Below are 15,667 nucleotides of genomic sequence, written 5' to 3' on the forward strand. Positions count from 1 at the left end.
AGTTAAATGTTGGTTCTTTAAGAGTAGTAAAAATGATCATTCCCAAGCAAGACTAATCAAGTAAAATTCCAGTGAGAAATAAACTGTCAGCATCAAGAACAAATAAATACATTTTAACTGACTCCTGCATAAGACACGGAGATGAGGAGAAGCAAGGGAGAGGATGAAAAACTGTACCTGTTTCGAAGCCATCCAGAAAAATCACGTTTCAGATTCTATTGTATTCAATTTAATCCCACGTACATTCATTAGAAGAGAACATAAGGACTATCAATCTAGTATTATCTGCCTAGAAAGGGCAAGCACATGAATTTTTGAAATAAAGTTGAGTTCAAATTCATTCTCTACCTTGACCTAAATGTATGACTTTTAGGAAATTATATAAACTTTCTGAACTTATTCTTCTCATTTAACAAATGGAGGATAGTAATATCAACCTCACAGGGTAGTTGGAAGGATTAGAGATAAAACACCAAGCACAGGAGTAACTTACACCCTACAGAATGTAACATGACCCATAACCACGGCATCTGTAGTTTATCTGTAGGAAAGATACAAAAATATATCTTGGCATAACGTCATTCATTTTGATATGTGACCTTTGCTGAAAAGTCTGGGCATTTATTTTTCTTGACCAGCCAACAGGTTTGGAGAGGTCATTCTTCAACAGAGAGGATGTTACCAACATATTAGCAATATAAAAGAATCGTATGAAAAATAAAATAAAAAACTATATAAAATTTCTACTCTAACTTTATACAGTAATTGGTGTGCTGTGATTCATGGGGTTGCAAAGAGTCAGACATGACTGAGCGACTGAACTGAACTGAATTTTTCTTGACTATTAGATCAAGATAAAAACTATGTCAATAGCATAAGTTATTTTAAGATCCCGGAGGAAAAGGTTTCCATCTCTGGTGTTAATTTTATGACGAAAGTTTCCCCCAAAGTCCCAACTTTCCACCAGCATGTCTCCTGAATCGTGTGTGTTGATCTGCACTACCAGGGCTCAGCCATGCTGACTGACCCATCTGCAAGATGAATCCTCAGGATCTTTGAAGAAACTGGTCACGGCTGAGATTATCCATGCATCTAAATTTGACATTTCTTCCATCTAAGATGGACTTCAGTTTCCTTATAGAGGAGCCAGAGCATGAGTCACTGGGAGGTTTTCCAGTGTCATGTACCAGCCAAGCCTCTAGTTCAACCTGTGGCCTTAAGTTAGGGGCTTCCACTCGTCCAAATATGCTCATGCTATCAAAGGCGTTCTCCAACGATCCATTGAGCACCACCCGGACTGTATTACAGGCACTTTCTGCAAACCTTTCAGACAGCACTTCCCAGAATACAGAAAGATAGTTGGTTCTGCAGTCTTTCTTCCAGTCTGGACAAGACCAAATGTTCAAATCAGAAGAGCCTGGCTCTCCACACCAGCTGAGGCCATCCGCAAGGTAACCCAGCAGCGTGTCCTCCAGAGTCATCAGGCGCTGCCTTTTCACGTATTCATGAGCCAGCTCCTTCGTTTTGCTCCAGAAGACTTGCTGGCCACAAGGCACAGTGGGAGGTGCCAGGTTGATCAGGGAGTTGTAGTCTTCCTTTGTGGCTTTGCAGGGATCCTTGGAAATGAAGGCACTCATGAATGCCTGCCTGATCGCTTGGCAGTTTCTGCTTCTGGAACCCGGCCGGATCGTCTGGGTGTAGGTGTCGCATCTCTCCTGGATGATTTTCTGAAAATCAGCGGTGCTGCCTGCCCCGTGCCACCTGTTGAGCCCGGAGTAGTGCCACTTGTAGATTCCGATCGCCCCCCCGGTGATCCCCGCCACCAGGAAGAACAGAAGAACGCACCAGCAAAGCTTCTTTATCGGCGTGCAGCAGTCGGCCATGGGGTCCGATGAGGGTCTCCCGGACCAATTTGTAGAAGCGGCCGCTGGAGTCTGAGCGGCCGGGGAGGAGAGCGCTAGCCCGTTTCTCAAACTGCACTTCCCCTTTAGCGCTCGCTCGCCTTTTCTCTCGCTTCCTTTCCTACTCCTCCCCCCTCCTTCGAAGTCCCTCAGCGGCGATCGCTGATAAAATGGATGTTGTTTTATAGCACTAAGTTTTGGGTGTGGTTTGCTAAATAAACAGCAATAGATAACTGGAATACCATGCAATGCTAAGGAAGGCTGGCTAGACCTCATTCAGGTGGCAGGAAGAGGAACCATCAACCTGCACGTGGGGATGAACAGTACAGTCATAATTAGCAAGCCAAATCCAACAAAACAAAGTTCATGTACCATGACCAGGTTGGATTCACTGCATGGTTGGTCACTTGGAAAGTTCAACATACACAAATTAATCAATGTGATACACCACATCAACAAAAGATAAAAACCATATGGTCATCTCAAAAGATACAGAAAGAGCATTTGATAAAATTCATCAACATCCATTTATGATAAAAACTCTTATGGAAGTGGGTATAGAGGGAATATACCTCAACATAATAAAAACTATGACAAACCCATGATCCATATAATAATAGTGAAAAGCTGAAAGCCTTCCTACTACGATCTGGAACAGGTATTCTTGGGTATCTCAAGAATACCCACTCTCACCTCTTCTATTCAAGTTAGTAAGTCCTAGCCAGAGCAATTGGAAAAGAAATAAAAGGTATCCAAATTGGTAGGGAAAAGGCAAAATTGTCTTTATATGCAGATACATATTATATATGCATACTATACACGGAAAACCCAAGATTCCACTCAAAACTATTAGAACTGATAAATTCAGCAAGGTAGCAGGATGTTAAGAGTAACATACAGAAATGGATTGCATTTCTTTACATTAACAATGAAGTATCAGAAAGGGAATATAAACTATCTCAACATTACATCAAAAAGTATTTAGTAATAAACCTCACCAAGAAGGTGAAAGACTTATATGCTGAGAACTACAAAATGTTAATAAAGGAAATCAAAGACTATTCAAAGACATGGAAAGATATCCCATGCTCTTGGGCTGGAAGATTTAATATTGTTAAAATGGCCATACTGTCCAAAGCAATATACAGATTTAAAGTGATCCTTATCAAATTACCTGTGACATTTTTCACAAAACTAGAATAATCCTCAAATTTATATGGAACCATAAAAGACTCAAGATTGCCAAAGCAGGAAACCTAATTCTCCCAGTCTTCAAGCAATACTACAAAGCTATAGTAATCAAAAGTGTGGTATTGGCACAAAAACAGACATATGGATCAATGGACAGAGTAGAGTCCAGAAATAAGCCCATATACTTATAGTCAGTTAATCTACAGCAAAAGAATCAAGAATATACAATGGGGAGAAGACAATATCTTCAGCAAGCAGTGTTGGGAAAGTTGGACAGCAGCATGCAAATCACTGAAGTTAGAACACACTCTCACATCATACACAAAAATAAACTCAAAATGGCTTAGAGAAGTAAAATATAGGTCATGACACCATAAAACTCCTAGAAGAGAACACAGGCAAAACATTCTCTGACATAAATTGTATCAATGTTTTCTTGGGTCAGTCTCTCAAGACAATGGAAATAAAAGCAAAGATAAACAAATAGGACCTAATCAAACTTCTAAGCTTTTCAGAGCAAAGGAAACCATAAACGAAAGGAAAAGACAACATACAGACCAGGAGAAAATATTTGCAAAATGATGCAACCCATACAACTTGACTTCCAGAATATAAAAACATCTTATACAACTCAATAATGAAAAAAAAAAAAAAAAAAAAAGCCCAATCAAAAAGTAGGCAGAACACCTAAAAAGACATTTCCTCAAAGACAACGTACAGATGGCCAATAGGCACATGAAAGAAGCTTAACATTGCTAATTATTAAAGAAATGCAAATCAAAACTACAGTTAGGTACCACCTCACACAAATCAGAATGGCTGTCATTAAAAAGTCTACAAATAAATGCTAGAGAAGGTGTGGAGAAAAGAGAACCCTCCTATGGCTGTTGGTGGGAATGTGAATTGGAATAGCCACTATGGAAAACAGTACGGAAGTTACTGAGAAAGCTACAAATAGAACTGTATGACCCAGCAATACCACTCTTGTGCATATATCCAGACAAATACATAATTCAGAAAGATACATGCACCCCTGTGTTCATAACAGCACTATTCACAATAGCCAAGACATGAAAATAACCTAAATGTCCACTGACAGATGAATATATAAAGAAGATACTATACATATATACAATGGAATACTACTCAGCCATAAAAAGAATGAAATAATGCCATTTGCAGCAATATGAATGGACCTGGAGATTATCATACTAAGTGAAGGAATCCAGAAAGAAAAATATTTAAATGTGGAATCTAAAATATGACACAAATGGACATATCTATGAAACAGAAATAGACTCACAGAGAAAACAGACTTGTAGTTGCCAAGGAGGAGGAGGACAGGGGAGGGAAGGATGGGGAGTTTGGGGTTATCAGATGCACACTGTTATAGAAAGAATGGATAAACAAGGCCCTACTGTATAGCACGGACTTCCCTGTTAGCTCAGCTGGTTAAGAATCCGCCTGCAATGTAGGAGACCTGGGTTTGATCCCTGGGCTGGGAAGAACCCCTGGAGAAGGGCATGGCAACCCACTCTAGTATCCTCGCTTGGAGAATCCCCATGGACAGAGGAGTCTGGCGGGCTGCAGCCCATGGGGTTGCAAAGAGTCAGACAGGACTGAGCAACTAAGCACGCACTGTATAGCACAGGAAGCTATATTCAGTATCTTGTGATAAACCATAATGCAAAAGAATATGAAAAAGAATATAAACTGAATCACTTTGTTGTATAGCAGAAATTAATGCAACATTGTAAATCAATTATACTTCAGTAAAATTTAAAAAATAACAGTATCCAGTCCCAGGAGGTCGGAGCCTCTACCCCCAGCCCTGACCTTGGGAAGGCTAGCTGATGCTTGTGATCCGTTGGGTCACAGTAAGCACCTGGGTGTCCCTTCACATGCTGGCCCAAACCCCAGCTGACAACCACACTTTCATCTCTGGTTGCTACTTCGCGTGGGCATAAATCCAAACTCATTTAGTTTTATGTTCACTACCTCCCATCCCTCAAATGCTATAACCGGGTTGTCTCTGACCCTAGCTCCTAGCTTACTGGAAAATACCTGCCTTGGCCTTTCCAGCGTGACTCTCTTTTTGAGATCACACTTATTACAGCAATTGACTTTGAGTACTGTCTACCTTACACAGACCGCAAAGAAAGAAGGAAGCCTGTGTCACTGCATGTGTCTTTCAGGGCTGGCGTCGGGGGGGAGGGGGGTGACTACTGGGAAGAGTATGCTCTGAGCTGGTTTTCTTCTCTCAAAATGGGGATAGTAACACATGATGTATGCACCTTACTGGATTACCTTGAGAATCATTCATAATAACATTTACCCTAATGACAATTAACGTTTATTATTCATTGTGTGCCATGTTGCACATGGACTGTCTCATTTAATCCTAACAGCCACCCTGTGGAAGTTACATTAAACAGCTGTGGGGCCATTATCATCTCTGTTTTGCATGTCAGAGAATTAAGCTCAGGAAGGTTAAATAACTTGTTCACGAAGACAGCACCTGGCTGAGCTGGGCTTTAAATCCAGTGGTCCCTATAGGCTGTGCTCTTGACCACTGTACCTTAGAATTATACTTAAGACTGGCTCAGATGGTAAAGAATCTGCCTGCAATGTGGGACACCTGGGTTCGGGAAGATCCTGTGGAGAGGGAAATTGCAACCCACTCCATATTCTTGCCTGGAGAATTCCACGGACAGAGGAGCCTGGTAGGCTACAGTCCATGAGGTTGCAAAGAATCGGACATAACCGAGCAACTAACACTTTCACTTCCTTTCTAAATAGAAGACTTCTGCATACCTAAATAGACATTAAAGAATACATACAGATGGCCATTAGGCATATGAAAAGATGCTCACCATTGCTAATTATTAGAGAAATACAAACTAAAACTACGTACAATGAGGTAGGGTCAGAATGGCCATCATTCAAAGTCTACAAGGAATAAATGCAGCAGAGGGTGTGGGGGAAGGGAACCTTCTATACTGTTGGTGGGAATGTAAATTGGTGGGTACTATGGAAAACAGTATGGTGGTTCCTTAAAAAACTAAAAACAGGGTTACCATATGATCCAACAATCTCACTGCTGGGCATATATCTGGAGAAAACTGTAATTTGAAAAGATAACATGCACCCCAATGTTCATAGTGGCACTATTTACAACAGCCAAGACATGGAAACAACCTAAGTGTATATCAACAGAGGAATGGATAAAGATGTGGTATGCCTCTCTCTCTATATATATATAGATATAGATGGCTTCTCTGGTGGCTCAGACAGTAAAGAATCGCCTGCAATGCAGGAGACCTGGGTTCTAAGATGTAGTGTGTGTGTGTATATTATACACACATACACACAATGGAATACTACACAGCCATAAAAAGAATGAAATAATTCCACTTGCAGCAATGTGATAGACTTAGAGATTACTATGAGAAATAAGTCAGAGAAAGACAAATACCACATGATATCACTTATATGTGGAGACTAAAGTATGATACAAATGAACTTATCTACAAACAGAGATAGACTCAGAGACCTAGAAGACAAACTTATGGTCACCAAGAGGGAAAAGTGGGGGAGGAATAAATTAGGAATTTGGGATGAACAGAGTCACACTACTACATATAAAATAGATAAGCAACAAGCACATGCTGTAGAGCACAGGGAACTATATTCAATATAATAAACTATAATGAAAAAATATATGTATAACTGAATCGTTTTGTTGTACACCAGAAACTAACACAACATTATAAATTAACTGTACTTCGATTAAAAAATAGAAGACCTCTTCAAACTGCTAAAAAAGAAAAAATCTTAACATTAAATCCAGAAGCTCCTGGGTGATAGATGCATCTTGGCTGGGTGAAGGTCTCATGTTTGGAGGGTGTCTCCCGTCAGGCAGGAGGTGTTCTCTAGGCAGAGGGTGTTCTCTACAATTTCACGTGAACTGTTAACACAGGGATTCTCAGCTGGTGGCCCTGCCCCTTGCATGGTGAGGGATGATGTAAGGGATGAAAGGCAACTCTTCCTCTCCAACGGAGTGTCTTCGGGGTGAAGGCAGGGAATCTCAATTCAATGGGGACACCTGTCCCAGGGGGCACATTACAATCTCCAAAGGCCTTCCCCTTCTCCACCCCCTAGGATTTTGATCTGTGGATTACATTAGAGGGCCACCATATTTTAAGGATAGATTTTAAGTATAATCTAAGGATGCAAACTTTGTTATTCTATGGAAACTAGAGAGGTCTGCAGGCCAGCCTGTATTTACTGTGAGCTTCTTAAGGCAGTCAGGACTGGCAGTTGAATGTCAATCACCATGGATATTACCAAGCTACTTCCTTATGTCAAGGGCTGAGTCCTTGGTGCCTGGCCTCTAACAGGTGTCCAAGAATTGCTCCCTGAATGATGTCAGGGAGAGGGGGCTCAGGATACAGACAAAGAGGTGTCCCTCATCGACCTCCTGCATCTCATCTGGCACTCTCATCACTTTGGTGTTAGAATAACTGCTGTGTAGACTACAGGTAGTCTGTCCCCTAGGAAAAATTCTGGCCACCCAGGTAAATACTTTCTATTAATTGGCACATCACTAGGATTTTTCTGTGTTGGAAACTCCGGGTTTGAATATCTTTTGGGCTCAAGGGTTCAATGGCATATTCACAAGAATATTCATCACAGTGTTAAAAATGTGCTTAATAGGGAATTGATTAAATATACTACATAGATCTACACAGGGGCTACTAGGCAGCCATTTAAGATGAAAATGGAGGCATTTAAAAGACTGATTAAAAGACTCAGTAAAAAATTATGTATACATACAAACATAGATGGTATCTATGTGCATAGAAAATGGATATATATTAAAATGTTATTAAATGGTTATCATTGATTATTGAGATCATTGAGTGTTGAGGACAGTTTTTTTATACTTCTTTGTATGTTTTGAACTTCATTCAAATGAAAATGAATTATTTTACAATCATAAAATAATAAGCTTTTGCATCTGAGAATTAAAAATAAGAGAAAATCTAGCTCATATCTATCACCTGCCTCTCTGTTCTTTGGCAGAGAGGGCTGGGAACTTCTCCAGGCAAAATCCAGACCCTGTTTTTTGGTGTTTCCATGACTCACCCCCATGAACCAGTGGCACTGGCCATCCATTTGGTCAAAAGTCTCATTTAAGCTCTTTAGTTTTCCATTGGATGTCAATTCTAGCATCTGCTCAGCTGAATTTTAGAATATTCAGTTCTTCCTTTAACCTGAAACCCCAATACCTTGACTCCAAGTCCAGAGCAAAAAGTCAACTCTTCTGTTCAATTTCTATTAAACCTAGCTGGAAAATGTTCTATGTGGACATTAACTTACAGACACATAGTCAATCCACTTTTGTAGCTGTGCTAGTTTTGATCCCTGCACCAAATCAGACCACCTGTGAACTTGAACTACATTCTACTTCCTCTCATACAGATGATAAAGCAGTAGTAACAACTATCACATGACTTTGCCAAGTACATCCCAGAGATGAGCTAAACGCCTGATGTGGATTATCTAACCCTCACAACCACCGTGTAGAGGAGGACTTATCTCCATTTTGTGTGTGAGAAATTCAGGGTTAGTGAGATTAACTTGGCCAAGTTCACACAGCTAGTAAGGGAAATAGCCAGGATTCAAACCCAGATCTGACTTTAGATAAGACTTCTGTGCCACTAGGCTGCCCTGCCTTGTTGCTTTCATGAATCTGCTGGTGTTCTGCCTCCACTTGCACTGAGGGACCCTCTGAGGAACCATCTTATGTTTTGGAGATTTGGCATATGAATGTTCGTGAAGACACCATTACATGATATCCTCTCTTGGAGACCTAGGAAGAAAAGTTCTTTCACCATCACATCAAAAAGAATAAAATACCTAAGAATAAACCTAAGGAGGCAAAACACCTGTACTCTGAAAACTATGGGATGCTGATGAAAGACATGAAAGATGACAGAGATGGAAAGATACACCATGATCTTGGATTGGAAGAATCAATATTGTTAAAATGACCATACCTCCCCCAAAGCAATCTATAGATTCAATGCAATACCTACCAAATTACCAATGGCACTTTTCACAGAACTGGGAAAATTTAAATTTGTATGGAAACACAAAACACCCCAAACAGCCGAAACAATTGTGAGAAAGAACAACCGTGCTAGAGGAATCAGACTCCCTGACTTCAGACTATATGACAAAATTACACTAATCAAAACAGTGTGGTATTGGTATAAAAACAGACAGATTAACGCATCAGAATAGAGTCCAGAAATAAATCCACACACTTACGGTCAATTAATCTACAACAAAAGAGAATATAAAATGGAGAAAGGACAGTCTTTTTAATAAGTGGTGCTGGGAAAACTGGGCAGCTACATATAAAAAAAAAGAAATTAAAACATTCTCTAACACCATATACAAAAATGAACTCAAAATGGATTACAGACCTAAATGTAAGACTAGTATACTCTAAACTCCTAGATACTATAAAACTCCTAGAGGAAAATATAGGCAAAATACTTTTTGACATGAATTATAGCAACATATATTTTTTGGATTCATCTTCTAGAGTAATGGAAACAAAAGAAAAAATAAACTGAACCTAATCAAACTTAAAAGCCTTTGCATAGCAAATGAAACCATAAACAAGACTAAAAGACAACCTACAGAATGGGAGAAAATATTTGCAAATGATGCAACCAACAAGGCATTAATTTCCAAAATACACACAAAGAACCCAATCAAAAAATGGGCAGAAGACTTAAATAGACATTTCTCCAAAGATGATATACACATGGTCAACAGGCACATTAAAAGATGCTCAGCATCGCTAACAGAAATGCAAATCTAAACTACAATGATGTACCACCGCACACTGGTCAGAATGGCTGTCATCAAAAAGTCCACAAATAAATGCCAGAGAGGATGTGTAGAAAAAGGAACCCTTCCACACTGTTAGTGAGAATGTAAATTGGTGCTGCTGCTGTGAAGAACAATATGGAGTTTCCTTAAAATAAAAAAAACTAAAAATAGAGGTACCATATGACCCAGCAATCCCATTCTTGGCCATGTATCCAGAAAAGACAGGAACTCTAATTTGCAGATACATGCACCCCAATGTTCAAAGCAGTGCTATTACAGTAGCCAAGACATGGAAGCAACCTAATGTTCATTGATGAATGAATAAAGATGTGGCACTCGTACACACACACCCTCACAGGACTATTAGCCATAAAATAATGAATGAAATAATTCATTTTTGAATGAATAATGCCATTTTCAGCAAGATGGATGGACTTGGAGATGATCATACTAAGTGAAGTCAGACAAAGACAACTATCATATGATATCACTTATATGTGAACTCTAACAAAATGATCCAAAGAACTTGTTTACAAAACAGAAATGGACTCACAGACATAGAAAACAAACATATGGTTGCCAAAGGGGGACTGGAGGGGATAAATTAGTAATTTGGGATTAACAGATACACACTACTATATGTAAAATAAATAACAAGGACTTATACCATATAGCACAGGGAACTATATTGAATTTATAATGGAAAAGAAACTGAAAAAGGATATATATATATATGTGTGTGTGTCTGTATACACACACACACACATATATGGGCTACCCAGGTGGCACTAGCAGTAAACAATCCACCCGCTAATGCAGGAGACGCAAGTTCAATCTGTATAACTGAATCACTTTGCTGTACACCTGAAACATCGTAAATCAACAATGCTTCGATTAAAAAAAAGTTCTTTCAGACATCAGTTTCATTGAAGTCTTGTCTTCTGAGAAGATGAGGTATAATCAACAAAGAAATATCAAGCACATGACGATTGTGTTTTCCTATTTACCTTGACTTCCAGGAAGCTCAGAGCCAAATCTTTGGCTCATTTCTAAAGACTATGTAGAATTCTGCAGTCTGTTATGCTGATGTTTAAACTTTCCCCTGGGTCTTGATCTTCCTTTTAGTGGGTATTTTCTCTACTTCTGATCCATGTATTATCTATTTTCAGATAAGATACCTGTACAGCATACATCCATGTACACTGCCTTAAGTCCTTTATGAAAGGAGACATAGTATAAATGGTGGATGTTTATTCACTTAAACATTTACTTGAGAGCTTATTTTGTTTAACTCTTTACTGAAAAGTGAATAACCAGGTACATCAGACATGAGTTCCCACATCATCTGGTGAAAGTGACAGAAAAGGAAGTGTGCTGAGGGGAGAGGGGACATCATAAAGGGAGAGGGCTCTGCTGGCTCAGGCTGGGAGGCTGCTGTGTACAAGTGGACCATTCTAATCTGTCCATGGGCACCTTCCCATCAGCATTAAAAAGTCCCACTGCATTTTAGTGACTAAAATGGAAGGAACTAATAATTGTAGTCCAGAGTCTCAGAAATCTACAGGGCCGAGTATTTGGCTCCCAGGAGCCAGCAGAGGCAATTCCTGAGGTCAGCAGAGGCCATCCCCACTTGAAGAGGGTGCAAATGACATGTGAGGAAAAGAGGGCTCCGTCTGTGCAAGGAAACCCCAGGTGGGGCCAAGAAACTTGGGGCGTAAAGAGGAGCCTCTGCCTGGATCTCCTGTCTGGGCTGCGTGTGCCCTGGGCTGCCTGCCTCTGCACCATCACTGCCGCTGAGGAGATGGCACTAGGAAGGGGGTCTGGTCCTGGTGACATTTAGCTCCTTCTCCACCTGGGAGCTCCAGGATTCTCTGATTAGAAGCTGCTGTCTTACCCAACCAATGATGGACTGAGTTTAGAAATGTATGTACAGTTGATCCCACGTTTAAACAACAGCATTTTACCAAAGGCTGGACTGCAGGTCTCATCAATCCACCAGCCAGTGCACAGAGATGCAATGCCCGGGGGCCCGGGTTTCACCACGGCAACTATCACCCCAAAACATCCTAAATGGCTAGGGTTTTTGTGTGTTATCAGATGGCTTTTATTCTGGCAATGTGCCCTTTTGCTACCTCTCCCTTTGCCTGGGGAGTTTACTGCTCATCCTGCGGAATCACCTGGACCATTATATCTTCTGGGATATATCTATCTATCTATCTATCTATCTATCTATCTATCTTCTGGGAGGGTGCCCTGAATCACCCTCCCCAGCCCTCAGGCCTGAGCCAGGTGCCTTCAAAGTGCCCTGGGCACAGCGCCACTGACCGTGTGGCATTTATTAGGATTTTCTTTTTATAGGTCCAACTCCCCGGCCAGCTGAGTTCCTTGAGGGCTCTGCTCTCATTTGACTGCATCTCTAGGGCTCAGAACATAGCAGGTGCTCAAGCTTCCTGGAAGGTCCCTAAGATAAGGGGACTTGCCCCCAAGGGTAAGATAAGGGTAACGGGATGGCCAGAGCCAATTCTGTCTTCTTTCCCACAGGCAGACCTGGGTGAACAAATACTGAACCAATGCAGGTGATGCCCTTTGGGCCAAAAGACAAAGGAAAGTGTTTTACAATATTTGTCTGTTCAAGGTCTCCAGAAAGAAGCCACATTTCTCCTTCAGCTGTATCTTCTGTGATTTGTTTTTTTAAGACCCAGGGTAGGCTTCATCTACAACTTGCTTCACCCACGTCTTGAGGCAAAAATAACTGAAAATATTCTGGGCATGTTCACAGAATTCATTGACATCTCCTTAGCTCTACCTAGTTAGTCTCTCAAGTAAAGTCAGAAAATTTCATCTTGATAGTTTATATTTGCAGAATGGACTTCCCAGGTGGCGCTAGTGGTAAAGAACCTGCCTGCCAATGCAGGAGACCTAAGAGATGTGAGTTCAATCCCTGGGTCAGGAAAATCCTCTGGAGGAGGGCATGGCAACCCACTCCAGTATTCTTGCCTGGGGAATCCCATGGACAGAGGAGCCTGGTGGGCTACAGTCCATAGAGTTGCAAAGAATCAGACACCACTGAAGCAACTTAGCACACGCACATTTATAGAAACAAACACTGCTTAATCACAGGTCTTCAGCATTTAGAAATTAAGTATTAGGCATCCTGCTAAAATGCCTATCTAGTCCAGGGCTGACATGGCAACTGGATAAAACAGAGAGCCTCTTTAGGGCTAATTCCAGCTAACTAAAAGTCATGAAATTAATATTTCTGTCTACATGGAACAGGGGTCTATGCAGAAATTTTTGAAAATACATAAAGAAATTTAAAAATTTTACTGCTGAGATACAGCCACTGCTACATTTTGGTTTATTTTACATTTGTATATATCCATGATTACTTTTATAAGCCATATGAATATTTATAAAAACAAAATTAGAATGATACTTTATGTGCAGTTTCACGAGTTGCTTTTTCATGCAACATTAAATCATGAATGGTTTTTGCATGCCATTAAATGGTCTTCAAGAACCAGATTTTTAAAGGTAGCAGAGCATTCCACTGCATCTACTAAGGTTTAAAGTCATGCCTTGCCCTGAGTCCATGAGGGTCAGCAGCTCAGTGAAAGACAGAAAGGAGGCTGGGCCCCAGCTCAGTAAGTCAGGACTTGGTTTCTCATAAAGTTCCAGGTTCTCTGCAGCATGCACACCCTGTGATCACCTATTCACATGGAACCACAGCCCACAGAGGCTGGATGGCAGGCCTCTCACACCTTCACCAGGGGGGCTGGCCTGCCTGGGCAGGAGGGGAGCATGACCCATCTCTGTCGTGTCACTCAGCAGAGATTTGGGGAAAGGGTGTGCAGGAGGGAAGTTTGCTAGATTTCAACTCCTCCCCACTTTTCAAAAATAAAAGCTCCAAGTGGAAGCTACTGTAAACCCTTCACCAACTCGTGATGCCTCTGAAAAGGGGCACCAGATTTAAGACCCTTTTCACTTACCAAATTTTAACCCTTCTGAAAATTGTTCTCAAAGGGACAAGTCAGTTGATAAAAATGAGTTTTTCTTTGCTTATGGCAGATGCCTGTCTAATGCCTGACCTCATCTTTCCAAAGTGCATTAATGAATTGTCGCGCCTCCAAGAGAACTATGTGTTTTCACGCAAACTCAACATTCAAACTCAATCCCCTGCTCTGGGTGCTCCCGCCCTGCTTGGGGCTGGCACAGCCACAGGTACAGGATTTGACTGCAACTGTCTGTTACATCTAAAACTCAATATTAAATAAAATAAGATATGGCTTCCGGTCCCATCACTTCATGGTAAATGGAAGGGGAAAGATGGAAGCAGTGACAGATTTCCTCTTGGGCTCTAAAATCACTGTGGACAGTGACTGCAGCCATGAAATTAGAAGATGGTTGATGGTTGCTTCTTAGCAGGAAAGCTATGACAAATCTAGACAGTGTGTTAAAAAGCAAAGACATCATTTTGCCAACAAAGGGCCATTTAGTCAAAGGCTGTATTCTTTCCAGTAGTCATGTATGGATGTGAGAGCTGGACCACAAGGAATGCAGAGTGTTGAAGAATTGATGCTTGTGAACTGTGGTGCTGGAGAGGACTCCTGAGAGTCCCTTGGACAGCAAGGAGATCAAACGTTAGTCAATCCTAAAGGAAATCAGTCCTGAATATTCATTGGAAGGACCGATGCTGAAGCTCTAATACTCTGTCCACCTGATGAGAACAGCTGACTCACTGGAAAAGACCCCTATCCTGGGAAGATTGAAGGCAGAAGAAGAGGGTGAAAGAAGATGAGATGGTTGGATTGCATCACTGATTCAATGGACATAAACTTGGGCAAACTCTCGGAGCTGGTGAGAGGTAGGGAAGTCTGGTGTGCTGTAGTCAATGGGCTCTCAAAGAGTCAGACATGACTTGGTAACTAAACAACAATCTACTACATCCCTTTCCAAATAGGAAAAGGAGTACATCAAGGCTGTATATTGTCACCCTGCTTATTTAACTTATATGCAGAGTACATCATGAGAAATGCTGGGCTGGAAGAAGCACAAGCTGGAATCAAGATTGCCAGGAGAAATATCAATAACCTCAGATATGCAGATGACACCACCCTTACGGCAGAAAGTGAAGAGGAACTCAAAAGCCTCTTGATGAAAGTGAAAGAGGAGAGTGAAAAAGTTGGCTTAAAGCTCAACATTCAGAAAATGAAGATCAGAAATAGATGGGGAAACAGTGGAAACAGTGTCAGATTTTATTTTTCTGGGCTCCAAAATCGCTGCAGATGGTGACTGCAGCCATGAAATTAAAAGATGTTTACTCCTTGGAAGGAAAGTTATGACCAACCTAGATAGCATATTCAAAAGCAGAGACATTACTTTGCCAACAAAGGTCCGTCTAGTCAAGTCTATGGTTTTTCCTGTGGTCATGTATGGATGTGAGAGTTGGACTGTGAAGAAAGCTGAGCGCTGAAGAATTGATGCTTTTGAACTGTGGTGTTGGAGAAGACTCTTGAGAGTCCCTTGGACTGCAAGGAGATCCAGTCCATTCCGAAGGAGGTCAGCCCTGGGTGTTCTTTGGAAGGAATGATGCTAAAGCTGAAACTCCAGTACTTTGGCCACCTCATGCGAAGAATTGACTCATTGGAAAAGACTCTGATGCTGGG

General features: G+C 41.1%; 2 protein-coding genes across 8 annotated transcripts in view; both read right to left on the bottom strand.

Annotated features, from left to right (window-relative positions):
- The window catches only part of ANKS1B (ankyrin repeat and sterile alpha motif domain containing 1B), a 1,164,394-nt gene that overhangs the window by 8,947 nt on the left and 1,139,780 nt on the right, over positions 1–15,667 (bottom strand). The window lies entirely within an intron of this gene.
- On the bottom strand, positions 7–2,044 carry LOC104982242 (ADP-ribosyl cyclase/cyclic ADP-ribose hydrolase 1-like). Its single transcript, XM_010831579.1, has one exon. The coding sequence runs from the start codon at positions 1,881–1,883 to the stop codon at positions 1,047–1,049; it is 837 nt and encodes a 278-aa protein (XP_010829881.1). The 5' UTR covers positions 1,884–2,044; the 3' UTR covers positions 7–1,046.

This window comes from Bison bison, unplaced genomic scaffold (genome assembly GCF_000754665.1).
Source record: "Bison bison bison isolate TAMUID 2011002044 unplaced genomic scaffold, Bison_UMD1.0 scf7180017864529, whole genome shotgun sequence".
NCBI lineage: Eukaryota > Metazoa > Chordata > Mammalia > Artiodactyla > Bovidae > Bison > Bison bison.